The 26,873-nt window shown below is 36.0% G+C and overlaps 3 protein-coding genes across 4 annotated transcripts in view; 2 read left to right on the forward strand and 1 right to left on the reverse strand.

Annotated features, from left to right (window-relative positions):
- LOC136845817 (phenoloxidase-activating factor 3-like) overlaps positions 1-9,373 on the forward strand; it is a 19,669-nt gene extending 10,296 nt beyond the window's left edge. For both annotated transcript variants that reach the window (XM_067116187.1, XM_067116188.1), the window contains exons 2-8: positions 1,120-1,311; positions 2,438-2,547; positions 4,563-4,672; positions 5,484-5,733; positions 6,421-6,526; positions 7,881-8,035; positions 8,940-9,373. In XM_067116187.1, the coding sequence (XP_066972288.1) occupies positions 1,120-1,311; positions 2,438-2,547; positions 4,563-4,672; positions 5,484-5,733; positions 6,421-6,526; positions 7,881-8,035; positions 8,940-9,137 (1,121 nt within the window). In that variant the 3' untranslated portion in view covers positions 9,138-9,373. The remainder of the gene's footprint in view (positions 1-1,119; positions 1,312-2,437; positions 2,548-4,562; positions 4,673-5,483; positions 5,734-6,420; positions 6,527-7,880; positions 8,036-8,939) is intronic.
- A 3,137-nt stretch (positions 9,374-12,510) lies between these two features.
- LOC136845818 (organic solute transporter subunit alpha-like) overlaps positions 12,511-26,873 on the forward strand; it is a 31,251-nt gene continuing 16,888 nt past the window's right edge. The window contains exon 1 of the mRNA XM_067116190.1: positions 12,511-12,971. The gene's annotated coding sequence lies outside the window, so the exon portion shown is untranslated. The remainder of the gene's footprint in view (positions 12,972-26,873) is intronic.
- LOC136845575 (venom peptide isomerase heavy chain-like) lies at positions 14,792-26,872 on the reverse strand. The gene is made up of 8 exons (XM_067115747.1): positions 26,733-26,872; positions 24,895-25,086; positions 21,755-21,861; positions 20,978-21,084; positions 20,009-20,252; positions 17,760-17,865; positions 16,468-16,628; positions 14,792-15,608 (listed from the first exon to the last, which is right to left on the reverse strand). Exons 1-8 carry the CDS (start codon positions 26,815-26,817, stop codon positions 15,435-15,437), a joined length of 1,176 nt encoding a protein of 391 aa, XP_066971848.1. The 5' UTR covers positions 26,818-26,872; the 3' UTR covers positions 14,792-15,434.

Genomic DNA, 26,873 nt, shown 5'->3' on the forward strand with positions numbered 1-26,873 from the left:
AATATTGCTTGCATCAGAAATTCTATACGAGAGATGAATAATAGGAGGCTTAAAACTTGAGTGGCACTTTGTTATAGGAATCAAATGGCTATATTTAACGGCAGCCTTCAAAATAAAGTGGACTGCCGTATGTAAGGTTGTGCATAGTCTAGAAGAGCATTTGCTGTACAGTATATGCATGCTACGAAGACTCACTGTTGGGAAGGGAAGTTTGGTAAATTTCGATTGTATGTTAGGCGGCAGCCTGCCCGGCCGGGGTACTTAAGTTCTCACTTCCGTTATGACTTCCGTGGGTGAATTGTTGACACACTGGCCTCTCGTTTACAAGAATGGGTTCGGTTTCGATATGAGTCAGATACACACACACACACACACACACACACACACACACATACACATATATATATATATATATATATATATATATATATATATATATATATATATATTATATATATATATATAGTATATATTTGTGTGTGTGTGGTATTCCCGCTTATTACACATTTCACTGGTTGATGATAAACTGAGCTGATTGTTGCTCAGAAGTAGGATACTTTTTGACACAATACTGATGCTGAGTTGTGACAGACGATGAAGAATAGACAATTCGAGGTGGATCACAACAGACAACAGAGGAATGTTGTGAGATGTAGGAGGAGAAGAATTCTCATTAAATTGCTGCCTGATCTTTGAACATTGTCAATGTAAGCGTAAATGCATGTACTTAAACTGCAAAGTTCTAATTTTCCAGTACTCTGAGCAGTAATACTCATTACTTTCAAGCAATAATGGATGCTCTCACATGCATTAGCAAACATATTGTGTATGAATTGCGTTTATTCAAGAAATTTTCTTTTAGTTTCTCACCTTTTATTGGATGAAATATCTCTGTCATTAGCCTTGTAATTTTCATGTACTCAAGAATCGAATGTTCAAACATATTATTATTTATTTCCTCGTGTTCAAAAGATTATCGTTCAGTTATTAGGACTCATTCATGAATGTATTGCTCTTGAATAATTTGAGCTATGTGCTGAGGAAATTAGGGGTCATTTCTTTGCATGTATTATATGCCTATGCATTCCTTTATGGTTTTATTATTTACTTCTTTTCCAGCCGTTGCCAACGATGGCTTGCCAGGTGAAGCTTGTGAAGTGGGCGCAGGGGTGTTTGGTCGATGTGAGGAAGTAGGGGCGTGTCTTAAAGATGGGGGTATTGTTCAGAGATCAGATCAAGTGAACCTCTGCAAAGGTCAAGAAGGAAGTGTGTACGTCTGCTGCAGAAGACCTCTAGTTGTAGCCAAGGAATGTAAGTTTTTTTTTTTTGATTGATTGATTGATTTATGGCTACTAAAACTGGCGTTACAACATCTAGCTTATTGATGCCTTTTAGTCAGGAATAACTTGAAAGCAGAGTATAGTAATTTAATGATGCCGTTCATTCGGTTATTCAAACTGTATCTGTGGAAAATATGCCATGATATTTCTTTTCTCTTGTGCAGTTTATTTTGTGATACTTTATTTCCTTTATTATACGTTCCAGAATATATATATATATATATATATATATATATATATATATATATATATATATATATATATATATATAACAACTGAAAGTTCAGCAACATCAACATTAACATTCTTTCTAAGCAGTCAGCAATTTACAAAACTTCCAAATCTTTTCCTATTTTGGAGAAATCCCTTATGAGTGGGCTGTAAAATGCATTCTTGTGTAGAGATTTTAAAACCACAAGGCACCGAATATCTCTTCGGTCCAAGAGGCCCTTTTAAAACATTTTTTTTTTTTTTTTACGACCAGATATTTTTCAGCTGTAACTTTCCGTAAGCTCGCAATATCCAATAGCCTTGGGATGTTTATGAAGAACTAGCAAAGTGTCCTGTATATTTTTCGTTGGAACTTTGAACGTTACTCCTGTAGATTCGCGTCAGACCATTAACTGAAGTTTATTCTGTAGAACTTTCAGGTATTTAAGTCTCTAATAAGTGTTGTGGGAATGATTTTGGGTAATGAAATGGAACAGCATTGCCAGTTAACTTGTTTTTATGTGTCATTTCTGTATAAAAGCGTGAGATATACTTGAAGCTCTCTCTCTCTCTCTCTCTCTCTCTCTCTCTCTCTCTCTCTATTCCTGGTGCATTTAATGCTGAGGAATTTAATTATTTTGAATATACACTATATTCTTTTTCTAAATTTTCTTTAGTGTGAAAAAAATACGCCGAGACTTTCATTGTTTTTTAGTCAGTACGTACATAAATAGTACTGCAGTTTCTCTTCTTGTTTATATGAAATTAATCTCCGAATATGTCCCATATTCAGGTTTCACTCACATTTATTTTTTGTTATAATGAAACCGTTACTTGTTGTTTATCATACATATTTCTCATTTTGTTTGGTTTTTACACTATACTAGTGTGCGATGCCTGGCGACATTACTGGAGAGGTGCGGACGGAGAGTGTGAGGTGGAACACCCCCTCATAATTGGAGGAACCACGGCCAATTTAGGAGAATTTCCACACATGGTAAGGAAAAACAATTAGTCTGCAAGTGAGTCTGGGAAATTCCTGTTAAGTCGCTTTTCAAATAGAGTCCATGTCCCTTCTAGAAACGTGTTTAACATGGAAACTAAATTGTTAGATGTCGACGTAATTTAGCAAAAATAAGGAATAAGAATTTGAAATCAGGCAATAAATAAGATTGCAATCATCCTACGACAGAACAGTGTATTCAAGACAGTCGTATTATTATCAAAGATATGCATTTGGTGTTTTTTTCAGAAGCAATTTTGTCTGTTTGGCGTCTTTAAGTTCCTATCAGTCAAAGTCAGTCCCATAAAGTTGGGTTGCAGAGACATGAAACGTAAGCCGCTGGATGACTGAGTAGAGTGGCCGGTTATTTAACCCTGGTTCATGCTTCCTTAGGCGAATTGGTGAATATACACATAACAAACTCCCATGACTTTGCAGCAGAACTGTGATTATCGTTATCTGTGGTATGCCATTTGTTCCGCAGCAGGATTGTTTTAAAGAAAGGAAAAGAGCTCTTCTTTGTATCTTGAAATAAGTGATGTATTCATAAGTTTTGTCCTCTTTCGCGTTTAGATGACGGCAAATTCCTAAGAATATAAGAAGAAAATTGATATGATTAAGTAGCATAAATACAGATGCAGTTTCTTTCATGCGCTATATAAAACCTTCCTCACACAATGCACTGCAGGCGTTACTTAAGGTTCTTCCATCTTACTTTCCACCCTCTCCTAACAATTTTTTATTAGTGCAGTTGCGAGATTTTCCACCTGTTACACCTTTCAAACCTTTTTACTCTCAGTTTCCCTTTCAGTGCTGAATGACCTCATAGGTCCAAGGACCTGGCCTTTGGCAGAAATTCAGTGTTCTATTCTGTGCTATATAAAACCTTTCTGAAAAGAGGACTGAGCATGCTCAACTATGCCATGTCAATAAGAAAAAGTAAGATGAGCACAATCAAGTCATAATTGTCCCGGTATGTGTATTCCCTTCTGGAAGTTTAAACAATTGAATTTGGAAAATGAAAAGACATTCATTTTTGGGCTCTCCTGTAGAACTTCAGTCTAGAATTACTGAAATGAAACAGCGGTTAACGTCAAGGTTTAACAAGTTCACTTCTCCTTGAGATCTGAAAAAAAGGAACAACGAAAAAAAAGGCCAGGAAAATTATGAGGATTCATTTCACGACTACGGGAGGAAAGCTGCATCTTCAAATGCAGACTGAGGATACATAGGGGCATGAGGACATCTTTGGGCACTTAATGTCAAGAGCAATTATGTAAAACAGCTGAATTAAGCAATATCTTCTTGAAATTTGCAATTTAGCCTTTTTAAGTGAAGCAATTTCGCATAGGCTACGTAAGGGGTGAGTGCTTTTCAGTGCAAAGTCTACTGCTTTGGCAGCATAAGTTAAGTGTACCTTAGTTTAACCAGACCACTGAGCTGATTAACAGCTCTCCTAGGGCTGGCCCGAAGGATTAGATTTATTTTACGTAGTGAGGTAAGGTATGCGTAGAAAGTTTCACCTGGATATTTTTTGCGTCAGTTTTCTGAGAGTAGCCTGAATGTTAATTAACAGCATTAAAGGTTTAAAATAGCGGCTTATAGTTGCCAGGTCACAACAAACTCTAATTCTAGAGATTTGCACGGCGTGAATTTTTCGGAAATCACAGAACATAACTAATCCTAGAAAAAATATTAATTTTAAACTGTCTGCTGCAATGCCTTCTTGCAACTAGCTCCAACGATTTGCTTATTTTATTAATTTCTGGTTCTTCATTTTTGGTTTTATATTATATTATCTTTCTGAACTTGACAATTATAAGTTCCGTTCTGTGTTATGACTGATAAATCTGCTGGTTTGTATTTTAGTTTTGCCTCATGAACACGAAGATATTTATTGTTTTTACTTGAAAACAGAAGTATTTGTAATGAATGATGAAGGTTAGATTTAATCTAAAACTTAGTAGATAATTAACGTTATTGTTATTATTTTTTGCTATTTTTCCCAGGCTCTCTTGGGGCGTAAATTCAAATCTACGGCCATCAACTACAATTGCGGAGGTACTCTTGTATCCCCACATTTTGTCGTTACTGCAGCTCATTGCCTGCTTAATCATGTGTGAGTACCTCCTGTACTATTTGTATCCATCAATTATTCCTTTGTAAGGGTTAAGCGCTTTTGTAAACACGATATTTTTTCCATAACTTTTCTCAAGGTTAAGCAAAGAGATCCTGTCTCATCAAATTCAGTGGTGACAATCGAGTTAGCCCTTGAACTCATTAGGTACGGATAATACAAGATAATACAACGTAATCAAAAGTTTTAAGAGTATAATTGCTGTGCATTGTTGCACTGATGAACTTTTTCAGTGTTCCAGTTTAAAATGCATCAGTACTGAACATTAGGTAATCATATAAAACATGGTGAAGGCTGCATATATTCCGCATTATTAGCAAAGATTAAGCAACTGCTAGTTTTATGTTTAGTGGATTGAATGAAGGTAACAATTAATAAAGACATGTTCATCTACCTTTGGTGTTGCAAGTTTCTAGCAATGCCTAAAAAATGATATGCCCATCCACATTAGAAAGTGATACCGGCTAATTAATGGTTAAGAAAAGGTTACGATGAAATTGATCGCCATTTTATTTGTAGTAGAATTAATAACTTGCAAATCGAACATGTTAGCTTGTATCATTGCCCAGTCACTTACTCTCACATTCATGCTTTTGCGTATATTTCTGTGATACAAACACACACACATGCATATGTGTATATATATACACATATACATATATATACATATGTATATATGAGCCTTTCAGTCGAGAAACATGCTAAGCGCCATCCTGGGCCAAAGTATTTTTAATTTGATTTATTATATTTATTATATTTTAAGATATACTTGTTCATGCTTGACCTTTTCCAGAGATGGCACGACGTACTGGGTCAAGCTTGGAGAACACGACTTGGAACACGACGCCTCGACTGAACAGAGTCCAGTCCTAAAGGGCTCCATCCCATCTTCTGTCTATCTGTCACAACAGCTGAAGGAGGTCCCTCAGGAGGGCACTGCTCCTGTAGAACAGGTCATTCAAGTGGTGCAGCAGTTCATCCATCCTTCGTACGATCTCTCTTTCAACTATCACGACGTTGCCCTTCTTAAGCTAAATGCTCCAGTAAGTATTGCTTTCTTTAAACCTAGGCAATTGTAAGAACACGTAAAGTAAGTCTAATCCTTCGGGCCAGCCCTAGGAGAGCTGTTAATCAGCTCAGTGGTCTGGTAAAACTAAGGTATACGTAACTTTTTTTTTTTTTTTTTTAAGAACAGAATTTCTTTTTAAAAACAGAATTTACCATAAATTATTCTTGAACTAAACACCGGTATCTTTTCACTTTTCAAATTTAGTTCTTCTCACTGGAAAACTTAGTTACTGTTGTTCTCAAAAGAGACTGCAATAATTATCACCTCATCTCAAACTAGATATTTATTTTGATATTTCTGTCCTCTGACTGGACGCTGATGTCACTCCTTCATGAAGCCTTGCTCCATCTGGTGCTAATTTATCCTTACATCCTCATTATTTGTTTTTCTTAGATTGATCTGAATTCCCATTCTCTCTAGATATATAAATGACTGGTCCCGTAGTAAGTTAATGACAATGTGTAATAATATTGTCTCAAGAAACATCTTAGAATCTGCACTGATACAGCTAATAGATGAAAACAGTTTTATTTTAAGTTCAGGTCAATATACTCTTGACCCACTTCTGCACGAGATGCTCGAGAGAGACTTAAAAGAGAGACTAAGATTTTTAGTGCATCTTCTTATGGACATTTAAAATGTCGATGTTTTTCTTTTCTAGGCAAAATTCACAAAGCGAGTCCTCCCAGCTTGCCTGCCCTACCAGTACCCAGAAGAAGACTACGTCGATCAAAGGCTCTCTGTGACTGGCTGGGGACACACTTCAGGTGGGGAAAGTTTTCTTTTCTGCACGCCAGGAAATGCTTGATAACATTGTGATTGCGTTCTCTTTATCCATTAATTTGTTTTATGTGTGAGTTAGACAGAAAGCAAAGTTAAATTATGGCATTAAATGGTCTAAGGTGTGACACTGAGATTTATAAAAAAGTGAGTCGAGTTTAGCAGGTGAATGTCTAAGATAATTTGCTTTTATATCAAAAAGGTTTGAGGCTTGTTCTTTAACCAGTTAACTTCAGAGATCAAAATTCTGTTTTAATAACTTTTTTATAGAACTTACCATACTAAAGCTATCGGGGGATATTTTGTAGCAAACCATTTACATATTAAATTTTTAGTGCTACATTGCTCAACAGGTCCGATAAATTAAGTACTTAAAATCTTAGTCAAAACATACATAGCGACAGTTAAAGGAACTTTTCTATTCTCATAAAGACTTGCAGAAACACATAAATATGGAACATGATATTAGGAAACTGAGTATGTGAGAGTTAAAATGAGGAAAACAACAAAATGGCGACTACGTTATTGGTCTAACCTGCTCCTTATGACATTTGAGGACCAGAACAAGCTTATTCAGTGAGAAAAGCTGGAACATTCTTCCTCTGTCTGAAACAGTAGTTTCCTTTCATTACTACGCATCTCGTAAGAGTGATTATTTACACTGACTTCGACCGGGTCATCTGCTCTTTTCTTTCGTATATCTGCTAAATAGAGAGTAAAGAAAAGGTCAGAGAAATTATAGTCTTATGTTCTGTCGCAAGGTCCAGGGAAACCTCACTAGACCTTTTCTTTTTGTACAACGCCTTGACGTTCTTGAAAGCTGGAATATTTACTCTGCGATATTGGTAGCCCATGATCATAGATTTCTTTATCTAAAGCTATTACTTATTTATTTCTTATTTTTTGCTAGGCTACCATTTAGAAGTGATATATGTAAACCACAGGTTTATCTTTCGCCAGAAATCATATGGATTAATTGTTGGTTATGGGATATCTTGAATTTTTAAGTGTAGGCTATGCTATGAGGTCTTAGTTGTTTACCATATTTTGCTACTTATCATCAGGAGATGAGACCCCAAACCATCTATCTTGAGAAGCTGTTAACATAATTATTAAATTTCGACTAGAGTTTTTGGTTATTTTAATTATCTAGAAGATCAATGAAATGTGTATGATGCATGTTGTGGATCAGAGAGTGAAAAGGACAATCAAGTAACGCAGGAACGTTATTAAGCAAACAACACAACCTCTTCTTCTCTCATCTTTGCACAAGATCTTAAAAAAAAAAACATTGAAAGAATCATTTGATGCAATTTTTAGTCGGTCATTTTGTTTTTCTAGGAGTTCGTCAAATGTCCAGGACGCTACAGAAGGTGAAAGTTCCGGTAATCAATCGACTAACGTGCTCGGTCACAAATGTCAACAACAGGAAAACGCCCTTGGGAATCACTGAGGACATGTTGTGCGCCGGAGAGCTTGGCAAAGATTCCTGTGGGGTAAGATAAGCTTAACCGTTAAGTCTCTATCATCAGAAAGTCCCCTTAATGCATCCTTTATCACGAAAAGTTAGTTAACAGACATCAAAACCTTTGCATTGTTTATTTGTAGTCAGGTATTCTCACCTATCCAAAAAGCGACTTCGTTTTGAATGTTATATCTTTCAAAACTTCGTAGCAGGAAGCTAATAGTTATCCAAAGGGCCTTCATATAAAGTAATCTGGGGACGAAAGTCACCTCTCTTTAGTTCGTACTCTAGATTTTAAAACTTTTTCAAGCCAAAAACAAACAAAGAGAAACAATTAGTTTTCAATAAAAACACATGCATATATATATTATATACACATACACATATATATATATATATATATATATATATATATATATATATATATATATATATATATATATATATATATATATAATTTCTGACTCACATCAGGATCGAACCCAGGTCTTTCAATTGAAAGGCAATGGCGCTGCCCATTAGGCCATAGCGCCCTTGCCTTTCAATTGAAAGACCTGGGCTCGATCCTGACGTGAGTTAGAAATTTATTTCTGTTCCAGACGTGATTGTGTGTTGATTATTTCTATTATTTCTATATATATATATATATATATATATATATATATATATATAATATATATATATATATATATATATATATATATACAAATATATATATATATATATATATATATATATATATATATATATATATATATATATATATATATATATATATATATATACAAATATATATGTCTAAACTTTATTCAGAAGCATTTTTCTTGAAATCATGTCGTTGCAGCTTACACACATTTAACATTTCATAATCATTTTGTAACCTGATATGCTTAGTATTTTACATATGGCACTGAAAACCCTTTATTCACAAACAGGGCGACAGCGGTGGCCCACTGACTACCCAAGTGGCTATAGACGGCAGTGTCTGCGAACACACACTGGTGGGCGTCGTTAGTTTTGGCATCGGCGTGAGATACAATCCCTGCGGCGCCCTGGGCGTTTATGGGCGTGTTTCGTCTTACCTAGATTGGATCACCGGCTATATTGCCCCTAATAACCCTGCTGCATTATAATGTTCCCTTCAATAGTAAGTGACGAAAATTTAGGCCTTTATAAGGTTGAATTCAAAGGAAAATATTCGTTATGGAGGCGTGTACTTAAGATACTGGATGAAAGTTCATTTTTTATAATGGTTTTTCTATGGATTTTACAACTGAAAATTCTTTGACAAAAGCAAAGGTTCATTTTCCTCTGTAGTAATAAAATCATCAAATTTATGCCATAATGAAAAATAAATAGGTCTAATTAACGACTTTGTTAATTCCTTTTCAAATCTATAAAATCAAAACTGTCGATAATTCTATTTACACAGTTTTATTCGTAAAGGGTTATGCTTAATTCAGTTAAAAAATAACAATGTTTTTGTAGATCCCTAACCCTAGGGACAGTATTGCACTACCTCTTCCCCTGGTCAGCATATGAGACCCTAGCAGTCATTACTTTCTCAAGCAGGCTACCAGCAGAGAAATTAAACTTGGCAGAAAGATGGACGTGTGTCCAGCGTTCTTACGGGAGTGCCCCAGAAAGCCAGGAACACATCACACACTCGTATGGTAAGAATATATAACTCCAGCAGGAGGTCTGCCGCCATATTATAAGTGCAGAGGCAGTGAGGAAATCCTTATAACCGGTTTCCCCAACCATCTGCAATGAAACGCCAGGTTGACCTTAAAGCAAGGTTTTTTTCAAGTGCCAGCCTACTTAGCTTATCGAGTGTGTGAACACTGCTTACACTGTGTGAACGGACAGGAGTCCCATGTGGTCACAGTTGCACTCCAGGAACAGGTTCAGCCTTTAGACCAGTGGTTCTTAACCTTTTTGGCAGTGGCCCAAAATCTTGTCCAAATTAACCATGGCGACCCATGCCCTCATAAACATTTTCTTTTTATATAATTATGCTTATGAAAACGTGTTACAGAAACAAAAATTACATGCAAAGATTTTTATTAATGCAAGTAGCACATCTGCATAACAATGATTCATGAGAAGGAAATAATACATTAACTAGCATAAAGAAAACCAGGATGTTTTTGTTTCATGATATAAAATAAAATGTGTAATTAGCCTATAATTTACCACTGTGGAGGAAGAAAAGCAAAATTATTCATACAAGCCTACTTAACAAGTAGTAGGCTACTATTACAATCAATGAGAGCCTTGACACTGGATTGTTTTGACCAGCTCTATGTCTCTATAAAGTTCTGCTTATATATTAGTGAATTATGTATTATTATTGCAATATTTTTTGTAATAATAATAATTATAAGAGTATTTGAGAAATAATAAGCCCATAAAGTTATAACCCTTGGGGACCCATTGAAATGGTTTGGCGACCCAATTTTGGGTCGTGACCCTGGATTTAAAAACCACTGCTTTAGACAAACTAGTAACATCGAAGAAATTCTTTTCAGTCCTGTGAATTGTGGAATGATAGCCGTTAGGAAACGATGACTAAAGGCTAAGGCATGTCGCCCTTACCATCACCAACGGGTACCCAGAGTTGTAGCTAAGAAAAGATAAGCACACCGTCTTTGCCTTCGGTTGCTGAAATTCCGAGTTTATCCCAGGATCTTAGAGTGATGTCCTTACTGGCTATTATGCTATCCAGTGGCGTCCCCTACCACTAAGAGGTGCAGAGTAAAAGTGTAATATAATGCTAGGTCATTTCCTATTTTTTTTTTTTTTTTGGAAGTGGAAAAAACATTACATGCACTGGTTTATTCTTGGGTCGGTAGATAAATTTTTCATGCGGTTACATGTTCAGTGAACAATCCTGTAAATAAAGAATTGTGAAGGAAAATGTCTTTTAGAAAGTACACCTTCATAAGTTCCCACAAAAGCAATTTCAGTAGTTTCGTTCTTTTCCTTAGAAATAATGTACACGAAATCTTATAGAGATTATTTATTCCGTTGTGTTCGGCTGCAAATTTTCTGCAGTTAACAACAATTAACAACAACTAATGATAGATAAGAAGAAGAGTGTAAGATATTTGAAAATGTCGAATTATTTAGAGATCGATAGGTCTGTCAAAAAGTTTTTAATTTCGATTCTTCCTGTTTTTAACTTTTTTAATAGACACAGGAAAAATAGCACTTTAAATCGCTTTCCTAAATAAAGAAATGTGTTTGTGAAATATGTGCATTTCTTACATTATGATATCGCATCCATATATTTTGAGGAGCAAGGCTGCAAAAGAGAACTTATAATTCTATGCGTTGTTTTTGTAGATAAAATCAGCCAGAGATACGAAAAATGAAAAGTTCGAGGAAAAGGACGAAGAGCTTAGCGGCATATTCCCAAGACTTCAGTGAAAAGTTTTAAGTGTTAGGAAAAGCAACTTTTTGGTCTCTAGATCAAAAGGGAAAAATTCACTAGGAGAGGCAGGATAATTTGATATTAGGCATAATGGTTTTCAGTGTTGATTCCCTGTCAGAGGTTCTAGCTATTTCCTTAAAGAACATTTCGTGTCCTTTGGTCCGAAAATCGGTATTGCTAAAGGAGATGCCAACACGAAGATGTGAAAATTTTTACTTGTCACATTTAAAAGATAGTAGTACTCGACATAAGCAATGCCCTGTAAGTGGCGCCAGTCCTAAACCTAATAGAAATCTAATTAACTGTATGTAAATTTGCCTGCCTGTTGCCCATTTTTATATTTTCTATGCTCATTGTTATTGTTCTCACTATAACGGACTGGCTGAAATAAGCTGAACGACTTATTTTTACTCCGCGCAGAAAACTAGACAACTAGAAAACTAGTACACTTTGTTATTGCATTATGTTATGACCTCACTGCCTAACCAGTGACAGGTCACTCTATTTTAACAAGTAATCCGTTTTGTCCAATCACCTGCAATTTTCTCCTTTTCCTTAGCGGAACAATATTAGCCGGCATTCTAAGTTCATGGCCCTCAGTACCGAAGAGGTAATGACTCAAGGTGGATTTGCTCGTGCAACCCACAGTGAACTTGAATGTCAGCTCTGTTTCTCCCAAAGATTGCTAAGTTATGGGGATATTTGTGTAATTTACACTAAAAACACAGAAACATGTCGGTTTATACAAAAGATACGGTGTAATTCCAAGTGGTAAAATCTTTCCCAAGTGCAGCGAATAGTGTCTGGTAGACTTTTGAAAAATCTACCTTCAGGTGTAGCATTAGCAAACAATACTGTTACTCGTGGACGCGAACGTAAGCGCTGTTGTTTTCAAGCGTCCATTTTTAAAATTACTTGGTTTTTGAGTGTTAAACGTGACATATGACTTGTTTTAAAGTTTGTGGTACTTTGGGTTTAGCATAAAGTAGCTTCGTCAGAACTCAAATTAAGCTGTCCTGCTATTAATTAATGATTGATCATCCTTTTGTAAGGTGGTGATGATACCTCATGGGTTTTGGGCCGCAGCAAGAAAATTGGCGGCCACAGAAGACGTGTCCAAGTTTGGCAGATGGAAATGTACTGTAGGTCGTGTGATAAAGGCCAACGATTTTCAGGGTATTTGTAGGGAATCGAGGGATTTTTTCTTTAATCCCAGAGAAACAAGCACCGTGAGAGATTTTTGAACATTAAGAAAACATGGAGCCTGGCACGAATATTGTTTCAGATTGTTGGCGTGCATATGATTGTCTATGTCAGGATGGGGTTTAAACATTTAAACGTGAAACATCGTGTACATTGTGTAAATCATGACACACAACCCCATACTAACACAAATGAGAGAAGGTTGCGGGACATTAAAAACCTAGTCCCAGGATTTGGCCTAGGGAAGGAGCATGTCATCGGCTGCGTAGTCACAGGCTTCACGGCTTCGGTGAAACAGTAGCCCACCTTTACCCACCTTCAGTGTAAGGTAAGTTAAAGTTAGCGTTAAACTTAACATAAAACATTTGTGCCCAAAAAAAATGTAATTTTATTAATTGAAGCGTCACCTTTCTATGAGGTTAACAAATATTCATGTTGTTATTTTAGAACTGTGACAGGTTAAGGGTAAGGCGTCATAGGTAGGTTAGGTAAGTTTTTAAGTTGTACTGTTATTGGGAGGTTATAATACTAAGGGGGAGGGCTGGGACAATAATTAACCATTGCATACTGTTACTGGGTTTACTCATATTTTGTAGGCATGTTACAACATAATTCTGCCATTGTTTTGCCTTTTTTCCTTCCTGGGCACTCAAATTTCATGCGGGCACCTCCTTTAGAATTACCCGTGACCCACATGCTTCTCCTATTCGGTTGTACACTACTAGAGACTTCCTGTTAGTCATGAACAACTTGTGAACGCTGTTTCCTGGGGCTTTTTCTTTTGCTGGAGGAGGGGTTTATGGTTTAGGTGCCGTGATCGTTCTTCTGACTCACAGACGGGGTTCCCGGATCAACTCTGGCAAGTGGAGAGACTGTCTGTGTCTCTTGATTAACCCTTAAAGGTTGTGCAAGTGCTTTAGGTAAAGTTGTTTTAGGTGCTATACTACTGATTTGTATTTGCTTGCCCAAGTTCTGATGCTTGAATTCTAGGCGAGTGAGGCATTTGGGTTGTGGCAGTTGTTCTTGTCATCTTTCCGAGTTCGGGTCGTTTCGGCCGTAAGTCATTTAGGCCGTAAGCACGTTTACGTGCAAAATGGACGCCGTGTTTAGTACCAGCCCCTTGGGGATGTACGTAAAACATAAAATAATAAAGGTAAATACCTTAAACATAACGTCTTACATTGTTTTGGATGTTACAGCCTAAGTGACTTACGGCCGAAACGACCAGGACCGATCTTTCCCGCCATTTTGGCAATACTATCAAGCCTGTCTTGGCATTTTTGAGTAATTTTGGCATTTTGGACCCCAATACTGAACTTGGTGAGGCATAAATGTGTCACGGTCTGCTGCACATCCCGCACACTACCTTTGCCTTACATCTGACTTTATGATTGCCGTAGCTCTAATAATCGAAGCACAAAGGGCTCAAATGTATACACCTCTGTGCGAAAAGATCCCCAGGTTATGGCTTGAACACGGGATGGGACTGGTCTAAGTGGTAATGGCAATATCTGTTGCAGTCTTAACTGTGATTACTGAGACATCTTTCGGTGCTGACAACGTTGAGAAGGCCATGGATCGGGCACAGAGGCGTAGAAGGGTAAAAGCCGCAGATTGATAGCCTTGATTAGATTTTCTCCCGCTCTTCAAGACGTACGTGCATCATCATCTTCTTTTAACGTGCTTTTTTCCCATTTGTATGGGGTAAGCGCGATGCCTTCTTTTTGAAGGACTTTGATTTGGCTTTGGGGTAGACTTTGCAGTCCCGATCGGCTGCCCTGCCTGTCATCGCTCAGACCCCGATAGCGTATACAGAATAAAAAAAAAAAAACACACATCATGTACTTAAGAGTGCACAGTTGTATATTTTTTTTACTTTCCTCTCTCTAGACACGTATACATTTTAATTACACATACACATACCCACCTCAGTAGGTTCATGGTTCTCAAGTCAGTTCAGCCTGGCCCATTAGCGAGCCATAAGGTGTTTAGGTGAGCCACGGAGACTTCCAAATACCAGACAATATCGATTCTTGTATCACACTAATGGCTGTAACTAAGTCGTTCATATATTCTGAAAACAAAAAGTGGATGACTTTGGTGTAACTTCCAACATTTACTTATGAAAAATAAAATACTGTTCGAGGAAGTAGTTTTTATTAAATAAAGGTTTTTTTATATAAAATTTGAACACATTGTTCCATCACTATCACAAAGGAAGAAAGAAGGGGAGACCGAGAAAGTGTTGACTGTAAGGATGATAGAAGCTCTGGAACGCACGTACTTTGGTATTCGGTAATCATGATTGGGAAGTATCTGGTTAGGTTTTTGTGCTTATTTTTGGGTGGGGGAGGGTACGTAGGCCGGGATAGCGGGGGAAGGATGAACCCTTTGCTTGGGTGTAAGAACCGGTCACCATTGGAATTTTTTCCCTGAGGGCTCATTCATAAGTTAGCAGTGAAAGCAAAAACATGGTATTGGGTTTTTTCTCGTGTGTGTGTATATGTATATATATATATATATACAGTGTATGTATATATATATATATATATATATATATATATATATATATATATATATATATATATATATATATTGTGTGTGTGTCTGCGTTTGTATGTGTGTGTGTAAACGTCTGAGTAAGTAAAATATACCACGTTCTTGGGGTGCTAAAATGCTTTCAATAAAGTTCAGATTTAGTTCTCACAACGTAGCCCCATTTCAAAGCCTCCCTCTCTCAACCTAAGAAATGCCTAAAGGAAAATCTACGGCTGCTGCATAAAAGCTATCCCTAGGAAAAGTTCGGTGCGATGTAACCGGTGATCCAGTCGAGGTAGGCGGCGACCCTCACGTAGATACCAAAAGACCCGCATCCGATTCCGAAGCTGACGACTCCGAACACACTTTGTTCGCACACGGAGCCTCCTCTAGGCACTTGCTTCATTAAGGGACCCCCGCTGTCACCCTAGAAAAATTAAGAAGAAACCAATGAAGCTCCTATATGATAAATTTGATGAAAGTCAAATTGCGGAAAAATGTAAAAGATTGACTCATAAATTCAATGCAACTCCTGCATTAATACATTATATATATGTATATATATTATATATATACATATATACATGTATAAATATATATATATATTTGTATATATATATATATATACATTATATGTACATATATATATATATATATATATATATATATATATATATATATATATATATATATATATATATATATTGTAATAGCCACAATGCCTTCTTAACTTCTCGAATGTATCTGGTAAAAGTGACCAGTAGATTCTACATATATATATGTGTATATATATATATATATATATATATATATATATATATATATATATATATATATATATATATATATATATATATATATATATATATATATATATATATATATATCTTTATTACTCACGTCACGATTCCTTCTCTTTTCTTATATTAATCCCAATAAAATAGCTTTTATACTAAGTGGAAGGCAGGTATATAAAAAAATATTGATTAAAATGATATCTGCGTATGTGAGAATGTTTCAAGAGGAAAAAAAACAATATAAAGAAAGCAGAATGATCCTTAATTTTTCTATTTTCTGATATTTTTTCTTTCTTTGAGCGAACTTGCCACCATTCCGAATTCAGTAAGTAAGAAAGATGCAAATTACAACAGCAAAAATAAGATAGAACATAACCCGTGGTAACGAGTAAAATAAAAACCATAGAGATAGAAGAAAATAAAGAAAACAATTGCCCTTGAAAAGACAGATAAAAAAAAGAGAAGGGTACGAATAAATGTAGGACCTACCCTGCAAGAATCTGCGCCGTCTCCCCCGGCGCAAATCTGGTCTTCCAAAATGCCAAAGGCAGCGGCGATTCGGTCTCGCTGCGCAATTTCGGCCTGGCACTGCACGAGGTCTTTGATGGGCACTGTCGCCTTCTGCAGAACGTCAGTTATTTCCTGTATTCCTGGAATTGGAAACAAAGGTCACAGTGGTTCTAAATCATTTTATTCAGACTGTCAGTTTTCAATGTAGGCCAAGGTTGTCTTTTGAATTATTTTTGCTAAACTCTGACAGGATGAAGGAACAATTTGGCTATGGCGGATTTCATAACATTTTATAAACACTTAAATATTAGCGGAATAGATTAGGAGAGTTGAAAACTGAATTTATTAATAAAAAGTACATTATATTTTCCAGCAGAAAGTATTGTAATTTAAGAGCACCATAAACCTATTGTGTTGTTCTGCAATATCATTCAAACTTTTGGAGACTAACGATTATGAAAATGTGCCAGTAAAACTTTGCAAACACTACAAATGGAGAAAATATTAAAAAAATACTCTACTGGGAGGCACCTTATCGGCATTCCTGAATCCCTTGCAAATTCTTTATCAGATATAATGACACAGTCTTCATAGGTTTCTCCCTTTTCCGTGCTCTCTCACTAATATTGCATAAAAGTAGATGAAGGCATAACCGACATGCAGTTATTAATAACATGGCAATCAATGTTTTTCCCTGTGTATATGCTAATGCAGAGCATCTTCCGGTAAAGCAGAAACTCGATGATGATAATTTATCCCGTAATGAATACGTGTATCAGTTAAAGGTATAAGAAATAATTGTCATGAAATTCAATACAAGAGCAACTACTTTAGAAGGAGTATTGTATGCTTACTATTAATAACAATAACACAAAATAACAGTAGTAGTCACTCATGTGATATATATACTTTTCTTTAATATTTAGCCGACAGACACCTCTCAACTTCGCACGCTGAATCCGAGAGAATATGTATATCCAGAGAATATGTATATGTATATAGTATATATATATATATATATATATATATATATATATATATATATATATATATATATATATATATATATATATATATATATATATATATATATATATATATATATATACATATATAGATATATATATATATATATATATATATATATATATATATATATTATATATATATCATGTATGTGTACAGGTGTCTGTGTAAAATCAATAAGCGTTTCTGGATTGACTCAGTTATGGTTTAATTAGATTTAATGTCTTTTCACTCATTCACCTTACCTATGCCACTCCTTCCCCATCCAGCTATCGTTGCTTTTTGACCTCGAATGTCCTCTTCTGGGTTCGTTGGGAGACAAGCAGGGAGCACTCGCCTCGTCAGCGTTGCCTGTGCAAATGATGATGATAATAATTATCATAGTGAGTACCTGAATAGCGATAATAATTATCATAGTGAGTAGCCGAATCGCCATAATAATTATCATAGTGAGTAGGTGAATAGCGATAATAATCATAGTGAGTAGCTGAATAGCGATAATAATTATCATAGCGAGTAGCTGAATGGCGATAATAATTATCATAGTGAGTAGCTGAATCGCGATAATCATTATCATAGTGAGTAGCTGAATAGCGATAATAATTATCATAGTGAGCAGCTGATAGCGATAATAATTAATTATGAGTAGTGAATAGCGTAATAAATATCATAGTGAGCAATAATAATAATTATTATAGTGAGTAGGTGAATAGCGATAATAATTATCATAGTGAGTAGTTGAATAGCGATAATAACTATCACAGTGAGTAACTGAATCGCGATAATAATTATCATAGTGAGCAGCTGAATCGCGATAATAATTATCATAGTGAGTAGCCGAATCACGATAATAATTATCATAGCGAGTAGCTGAATGGCGATAATAATTATCATAGTGAGTAGCTGAATCACGATAATAATTATCATAGCGAGTCGCTATTCGAGTAGCTGAATAGCGATGATAATTATCATAGTAGGTAGCTGAATATCGATAACAATTATCATAGTGAGTAGCTGAATAGCCGAACAAAATCCTCTCAGTTTCTATTTACTAACAACAAGGATAACTTGCACTCATTCATAGTGAAATTTCAAACTGAACTGAAAATAAAGAACGATAATAATGCTCCTCACAGTGAGTATCGCCGTCAATGCATCTCTCAGCGATAATAATTATCATTCTTTTTTGCGAGTTCGACCCTTAGCTGCAACCCGCGATATTCCATTTACTCATACCGCTGTTCATATTCTCTTTTTCCATCTTATTATTCTCTTAACAATTGTTTCATAGTGCAACTGCTATTTTCGTTATACCTTTAAAACCTTTTAACTCTCAGTTTTTCCTTTTCATCGCTGAATGACCTCATAGATCCTAGTACTTAGCCTTTAACCTAAATTTTATATTCCATTTCATTTCATAAGTGATGCTAAGGTTTAGACTTTAGAAGGTTAAGGCCATAATGTCCACTCGGTATATGTAAGAATAGCTAATGCTTACAACGGGCAGTAGCTCAAGATTATGTAGTTGCAGAGATAAATATCTAAAATATTCCGTAACGGTACGGAGAAAGAACATTAACCTACAGAGGAGGGAAATCTTTTCACAACAGCATTGTGAAAAGTTCACTGCAAATTGGCGAGATATCAGAAAGGTTAGGTATCAAATGTGTGAACTGATAAAATCAAAATGAAAATGGCGTGAAACATTCTGTTTATGGGTATTAAGTGGTATCGCCGTATGTATGTATGTACCTGTATGGTGCTATATATATATATATATATATATATATATATATATATATATATCCCTATATATATATATTAGCTGCAACAAGCATGTTTAAAGGAATCTTCAGTGTAATAAAATATCATTGCTGTTCAATATTTGCTTCAATTTCCATCTTTTACTTATAATATTCATTTATGTAACAATAAATTATATTATATATATATATGTATGTATGTATATAAACACACACACACACATATTTATATATATATAATATATTTAATTTATTGTATACATAAATGTTCCTGTATTATAACTAAACAGACCCATGAATTGAATTCAAATATAGAAGGTACAATGATACTTATAACACTGAAGATTCCTTTAAAACATGCTTATAAGTAACATCTTGGAGAACTGTACAGCCTTAGTGCTTAAATTAAAAGAGTAATTCACATATGCACATGTTACGGAGTAAATTTGCAAGTAGAGCTTTTTTTTTATCTATTTGTTAACGGATTTTGATACATTATTCTCTTAATATAGACTTTGTATAAAAAAAAAAGTTTATCCTATGGTATATTCTGTTAGCGCCTTTCCATATTTCTCATTTCGGCGTAAAAATTGTAGGCACCTTAAAACATACGCATACTTGTATATCATGAGCACCATTTTTATTACTGCACTTACTCATAGAAGGAGAGAGAGAGAGAGAGAGAGAGAGAGAGAGAGAGAGAGATAAAAAAAACAAAATGAACCACTTACTGGTGTTGCAAGTTTTAACAGAGCCAGGTCGTGGTACTTTCTGGCTTCTTGATAGCCCGGGTGCCTTATGACCTGCGCGACCGGAAATCGTTGCCGCACGGGCGCTCCCCTTGTACCGTCGTTTTGAAGAACCTCGAATCTGTAAAGGGACTTGGGAACGGGACCCTTGAGCTTGGGCAATTCTTCATTGGGAGTGAAGCTGAGGGCGTGCGCTCCTAGGGAGATCCAGTATACCAAGTCGTCCCTTGTGGTATAGATGATACTGCGTTAACGTTTGGTAGTAGGATTTGAATACCTGATAACACTCATTCGTAAGCATAAGCATAACAATTATTCGTGGTATGCTTACGAATACATAAATAGAATCGACAGATTAACTTGTAAAGAACGACAAGATATTACAGTTAGTGAATGATAGACTTGAAGGAAATTTATTTTAAATGAAAATCGCGTTTGCAAAAGGGTTAGAATTAAGGCATACAGCAGCATATTTTCATTTCTATAACTTGTAACATTTTTCACTGTTGTTTATTTCTGCAGAGTGATAAACATATTGCCGTACGTATATGACAGAAAAACATTTCCAAGATTTTTAATTGATTATTTCGGGAACGAAGGAACCAAACGATTATTCTGACAACTTAAAAGGGCTTATAGTGCATTGAAGTAAGATTCTGAATTATTCTTCTCTGCAGATTTCGATAAACATTAAAGGTATAATACAATCCATTTGCAAAGATGTGTGCTTGTTACTTATTGCTTTCAATGACAACTTAACATCCCCTTGAACTTTATATCAAATAAGATTTATCAAGAAGTCATATGATCCAACCCAGAAGAATGAATTGAAACGAAATACACTGTACTTGTAAACTACAGTAAGCCGTGCTGTAAAGAATTATGGTATCCGGTTAATTTTCAGCTAAATGGAATATGAAATATTACGGGTAAAATGGATAAAATAGTCACCTCAGGACACAGTGAGCCGCTGTTAGGACGAAGTAAGGGGACACGAGAGACCCACCACATTGCCAGGATATCTGCCCACCGCGGCTTTCTTGAGCACCCAAAATGGCCTGGAAAGAACGATCCTTTCTTTATCAAGTGGACTGTGAATCCTACATCAGGCTTATCTTCGGGGAATTAAAAAGAATTAGCATAATACAAATAATCAGGTTTGTTGAAGGTTCGTAACATCCTTTTTGTTCGGGTCAAATTTGTCCCGTTGAATAAAACCCCAGTAGGGGATTAGCGCCGTCAGTGCACCTCAAGCGGGTGCACCATAGGCATTACTTAAGGTTCTTGGCAGCTTCCTTTCGGTCACTAGGTGCAACCCCTTTCATTCCTTTTACTGCACCTCCGTTCATATTCTCTTTCTTCCATCTGACTTTCCACCCTTTCCCAAGAGTTGTTTCATAGTGCCACTGCGAGGTTTTCCTCCTGTTACGCCTTTCAAACCATTTTACTCTCAGTTTCCCTTCCAGCGCTGAATGACCTCATAGGTTCCAGTTTTATGCACTTGACCTTAACCTAAATCTTACATTCCATTCCGCTGCATAGAACCTACAGTTAAAGTCTAGAATTTAGTCGCAGTTTAGAGCACTTAAATGCTGCTACTCTATGCTCCTTGAACATCTGTAGAGTTTGATATAAACAACAGACAATTACTGATGATGTATTAATTAAAAAACTGGTCGTGTGTTATGAAATAAAAGGAAAATATACGTTTATGAATATTTAACTTACCATATGAGGGAACTCGCCGGGTGCAGCATCCACGCCTCCGAAAATAAGAGGGTTCTCTCTGGTGCAGCTCGTGTCCCCTCTCCAGTATTGTGACCAGGCTGAACATACTGTGAAGCAAATGGTAAATGATTATATTAATATGTTTTAATGTATCTATTCAGTTTCCATATTTGAGTACAGCAAATGGTAAATGATTATATTAATATGTTATAATGTATTTATTCAGTTTCCGTATTTGAGTACAGATGTTTTCTTCAGTCTTGGCAATTGAATAAATTTTGCCTGTTTTTTTTTTTTGTGCTTCATTACATTTTGACTCAGTTAAAACTTGCAATAATTAAGTAGATAAACGAAACTACCGTAATAATCTGGTGGTTTGTTGCTCAGCATTCTGCATAAGATCAGAATTCGGAAAATTCTGGTCGATTCTCTTTCTCTCTCTCTCTCTCTCTCTCTCTCTCTCTCTCTCTCTCTCTCTCTCTCTCTCTCTCTCTAGTTCCTCGCTGGGTGAGCGGGTTCCGTTCTCAGCTACCACTCTGTTGGTCGCGAGTTCGAATCTCCGACCGGCCAGTGAAGAACAAGAGGAATTTGTTTCTGGTGATAGAAATTCATTTCTCGCTGTAATGTGGTTCGGATTCCACAATAAGCTGTAGGTTCCGTTGCTAGGTAACCAATTGGTTCTTAGCCACATAAAAATAAGTTTAATCCTTCTGGCCAGCCCTAGGAGAACTGTTAATCAACTCAGTGGTCTGGTTAAACTAAGATATAACTCTAACTCTCTCTCTCTCTCTCTCTCTCTCTCTCTCTCTCTCTCTCTATATATATATATATATATATATATATATATATATATATATATATATATATATATATGTGTGTGTGTGTGTGTGTGTATGTCTGTCTGTCAGTCTGTCTGTATGTATCTATGTACGTATGTATTATTAGAGCAATAATGATTAGCGAAGTTTTCGAATACATTTTTTTTATGATCTCATATGGCTGATCGGGATAGTTCAGAAACATAAACTGATTCTCTATATCAGCAAAAGAAATGAAAGAAGGATCAGCAAACACGAGGATAATAACAGATTGTCTGGAAGAAATCTATCCTTCAGATTTACTTAAGAGATACGTAGGACTTTAGAAACTTCGATGACTTACAAGAATAGTGATTCAAGAGAATGAAACACTTCGACCTTCTGTTTTGAGTTTTGTGATTAGAATGAGTTTGCTAAATTAAAAACGCCTTAACTCTCTTTCGAAACTGGAAAGACACTTGGAAAGCAACAGGTTATAGAGAAACTTCTGAGGGTGATATAACTTGTGAGACTTAAAAATATCAAGATTTCTATATGAAATGCATTGCTTTCTGCTTCAACCGTACATATCTCCTTCATTATTAGTATCAAACTTTTATGAACCTTTGCGACAAGCGAATGACAAAATTGCGAGAAATATCTGATCATTCTGTATCAGTCGAAGGAATGTGCACCACAGGCTTTTATTACATTTATGACAGAAGTATACAGTAAATGTCTGATGCATCACCTACCTATGAAAAAATGTTAACATAGATTAATACCAAGAAAATGGGAGATTTATATATAGATTTTCAAACAGAACGATGTTGCTTGCGAATTTAGGAGAAATCGGCTTTAAAACTAATTTACAGAATAGCTCACTAATCACATAGGCTATTTATTTTAACGATGATAGTGAATAGTCCTAACGGTGTATGATTTTTTTTTGTATATAGTTGAGCAATCGTATGGTATGATACATTTCGCTTGTAAGAAGTGTCTAGAATAATTTTTTGTTGCTGGTAATGTTGAAATGGAAGCTCTTATTTATCGTTTCAATTTTCGTCTTTGAAAAATCGGCGGACTAAAATGTAATTACAAAACACGATAAATGCGAAACATTTTGCATGGCAGCCAGTATACTTTAACAAAATCTTTAACAAAATTTGATAGGACCTTCGTTGTTTTAGGCAGAAGAAATTAAACTCATCTTACTCTCACAAAACTTTAAATGAATAAGTCTCGCTGCCTAACTGATAAGTAAGCTCATCGTAAAAGTCATATAACATTATACAATAAGATATAAGTTGGAAAGCCATTGACTGTTTATAAGGTGAATAGACAAGAATTGCTCGATTTCTACTAAGTTCTGCTTAAATTATTTTTATTTGTCTAAATAATAATTTCCTCATTAAAATCTAAATAGATGTCGTTCAAAACTACCGTATATTTATTTATTAGTCTACGACTTTATTGCATCATCCCCCAATAATCAAGTAGATGATTAAGTGATAATACACAAAAGAACCGGATTGTAAAGAGTCATTGTCACAGTATAGCGTAAGAGCATTATGTAACTGTTCTCTACCGTGGGACCATGAATGTAATTCCGCTGTACAGCTACTGTTGTATGCTGTGGGTAGTGGGTCATTAACCGTTGATGAAAGGGCAGCCGGGTATTTAATGCTGTCTATCGCCTGGATTGTTAATTTTAGCTCAGTAGTGCAATTTCAAGTCCCGAAATGCATGCCTAGGACCGACATTGTGTACTTGGTCATTTAGACTTCGGAACTCTGTTTTATATCTAATCATAATCCCGTTGAGTAGGGGTTAGTGCTGCCAGTGCACCTCGTGCGGTGTACTGTAGGCATTACTTAAGGTTCATTGCAGTGTCCTTTCAGCCCCCTAGCTGCAGCCATTTTCATTTCTTTTACTGTACCTCAGTTCGTAGTTTCTTTCTTCTGTCTTACTTTTCACCCTCTCGTGACGATTTTTCCATAGTGCTCTGCGAGGTTCCCTCCTGTTACATCTCTAAAGCCTTTTTACTCTTAGTTTCCCTTTCATCGCTGAATGGCCTCATAGGTCTCAACGCTTGGCCATTCGTCCTAAATTGTATATCCCATTCCATTCTATCTCTGTCATGAGACTTCAGGATTTCTTGCTTCTATCACTTACAAATCTCTAACGCGAGTTTTCCATCTTTTGCCTGCCACAAGTAATGCAATTTATGTACACACCCAAACTGAAGGGACAGACGCACCAACATGTTCTCCCTTATCAACAACATCCATTATAAACAATTCTAAAACAATTCCAAACCATTTTCTAATTTCAACTTACATTCGTCAGCTATTCTCATTGGGTTCCGGCAGCAAACGCTAATTTGGCCATTTACGGGACGACACATGGTGGTCTGACTTTCCCTTTGGACCACGCCCCCCTCACGGAGGCAGGCTTGCACTTCCTGGCATCGACCGAAGACTCCTCCTCCCATTTCACAGGGGGCACCGGGCGGCAAGTCCCTTGGCACGGCTGAAATGAAACATAAGATTAGTCCCTGTCATCTGTCGAATCAAGATGAACATCTGTACAGAATAGTTCTCTGACACTATTTAGCTAATAACAACCTTCTGTTATATGCTATCCATCCGACTGCTGCCTATACCTTTTCCTCTTTACTCCCAGTACTTCGAGAACATAAACTTTTACAAGTCTTCATCCTTCAATCTTTCCCACATGACCACACCATCTTTTCACCTATGCTACCCTAAGTGACCATAGGTTCCAGCTGACCAAGCTGGTAGTTCCTGGATTTGGGCCCTGAGGTCATGGCGCAAGTGCCCGCTTTGTTCACTAACATCTCTCTCTCTTTCGGTGAATATGGCGATCAGCACGAAGATAAAATTTAATTAAAATCAAGCACTTAGAACAAAATTAATAAAAAGCTCACTAAAAGAACAAGTGTAAGATTTTAATTTGAATTTATCTTTGTACTGATTGCCACGTTCACTGTTTCCAGCCTTGAAAATGCTACACATGAACGCATACACTCACTCTAACACATAGGTAAACACGCGCGCACCCAAACACATTATGTGTATATATATATATATATATATATATATATATATATATATATATATATATATATATATATATATATATATCAACAAGTTAGTGAAGGATCATTCCATTATTCCTTTTCAAGGTACTTTATTGTTGCTGCGACGTTTCAGGACTAAAGTCCCATTTTCAAGCTATAAAAATAAAAGTTAAAAGTTAAAATAAAAACTCGGACTAAAATTAAGTAAAAAAAAAAAAACTTTATACATATATACAAATAATATAAAAGTAAAGTACGTATATATATCGTGTGTATTTATGTGTAGCTTTACAAATGTGTGACAACTGCAGGATATGTAAAGAAATATTGCCACAATAATGAATAAATCTCCTTATGCTTTTCAATCCATTGTCCTCCATCATGGAAAACGTCATCTCAAGCTCTTAGTCATTATCATTGCTTAACCCGGAACGGAGCGCGAGGAATCCCCGAAGGTACTTGGCAAGAATTTCTCTTCCCTTCTTCCTGAAAATTGTTGCAATCCCTCGCGTTGGGGATTTCGTCTCTCCTATTCTTGTTGGATTATTCCAAACAATCATTCTTTCCAGCTTTTGATCGACGATACGGTTTCCTTGTAAAAATCAACATGCTGTATTGTTTGAAATGACAGTTTCTCTCTCTCTACTTTTTATTTTACACTTTCTGATTCATTATACCTGATTAAAACCAAGAGAACAAAAATATTCTTCTTCGGTTTTGAATTTATGAGTGAATCTAACCAACGAGTAAGAAATAAATGAATAAATGATCTATTCCTAAGGCAGCGTCACACGAACCCGTTTTCGGGTATCTCCCAGACTCTCAATGCCAAACTTTGCGCGGAGTAACTGATATTTGCGACAATACAGATTAAATTAACCATATTGCATTAAAGTCATTTTGTCCCAATACGTAAGAAAATTTCTCCTGTTTTCCAAGAGGACTGGTGAAAATTTGCTGAAAGATGGCTGAATATATTCTCTTATGACAGTTTTTGGTGTGAAAATTATCATAATTTTGCGAATATCTGAATATTCCGCAAAAGTAGCCACTATTCTTACCATATTTTACTTACTTTTAGCATGTGAACATGTGAAAAACACGCACAAACAGAGTCCATACACCTGCAGAACGCTTATCCGAGCAAGAACGAGGTACATGCTGCACTGACGAGTAAAACTGGAATGTTGAAGCCCGAGGAACTCGGAACCTCGCC

The sequence above is a fragment of the Macrobrachium rosenbergii genome, chromosome 14 (genome assembly GCF_040412425.1).
Source record: "Macrobrachium rosenbergii isolate ZJJX-2024 chromosome 14, ASM4041242v1, whole genome shotgun sequence".
Classification (NCBI taxonomy): Eukaryota; Metazoa; Arthropoda; class Malacostraca; order Decapoda; family Palaemonidae; genus Macrobrachium; species Macrobrachium rosenbergii.

What these genes read in the sequence shown, in the direction of transcription:
- LOC136845575 (XM_067115747.1), bottom strand. Translation starts at nt 26,817, where the DNA reads ATGTACCTCGTTCTTGCTCGGATAAGCGTTCTGCAGGTGTATGGACTC. An exon ending in GCGGCTCACTGTGTCCTGAG is followed by an intron (nt 20,253 to 20,977) that starts GTGACTATTTTA and finishes CTATACCACAAG; the next exon opens with GGACGACTTGGTATACTGGA. An exon ending in ACGGCGCAGATTCTTGCAGG is followed by an intron (nt 15,609 to 16,467) that starts GTAGGTCCTACA and finishes TAATTTTTCTAG; the next exon opens with GGTGACAGCGGGGGTCCCTT.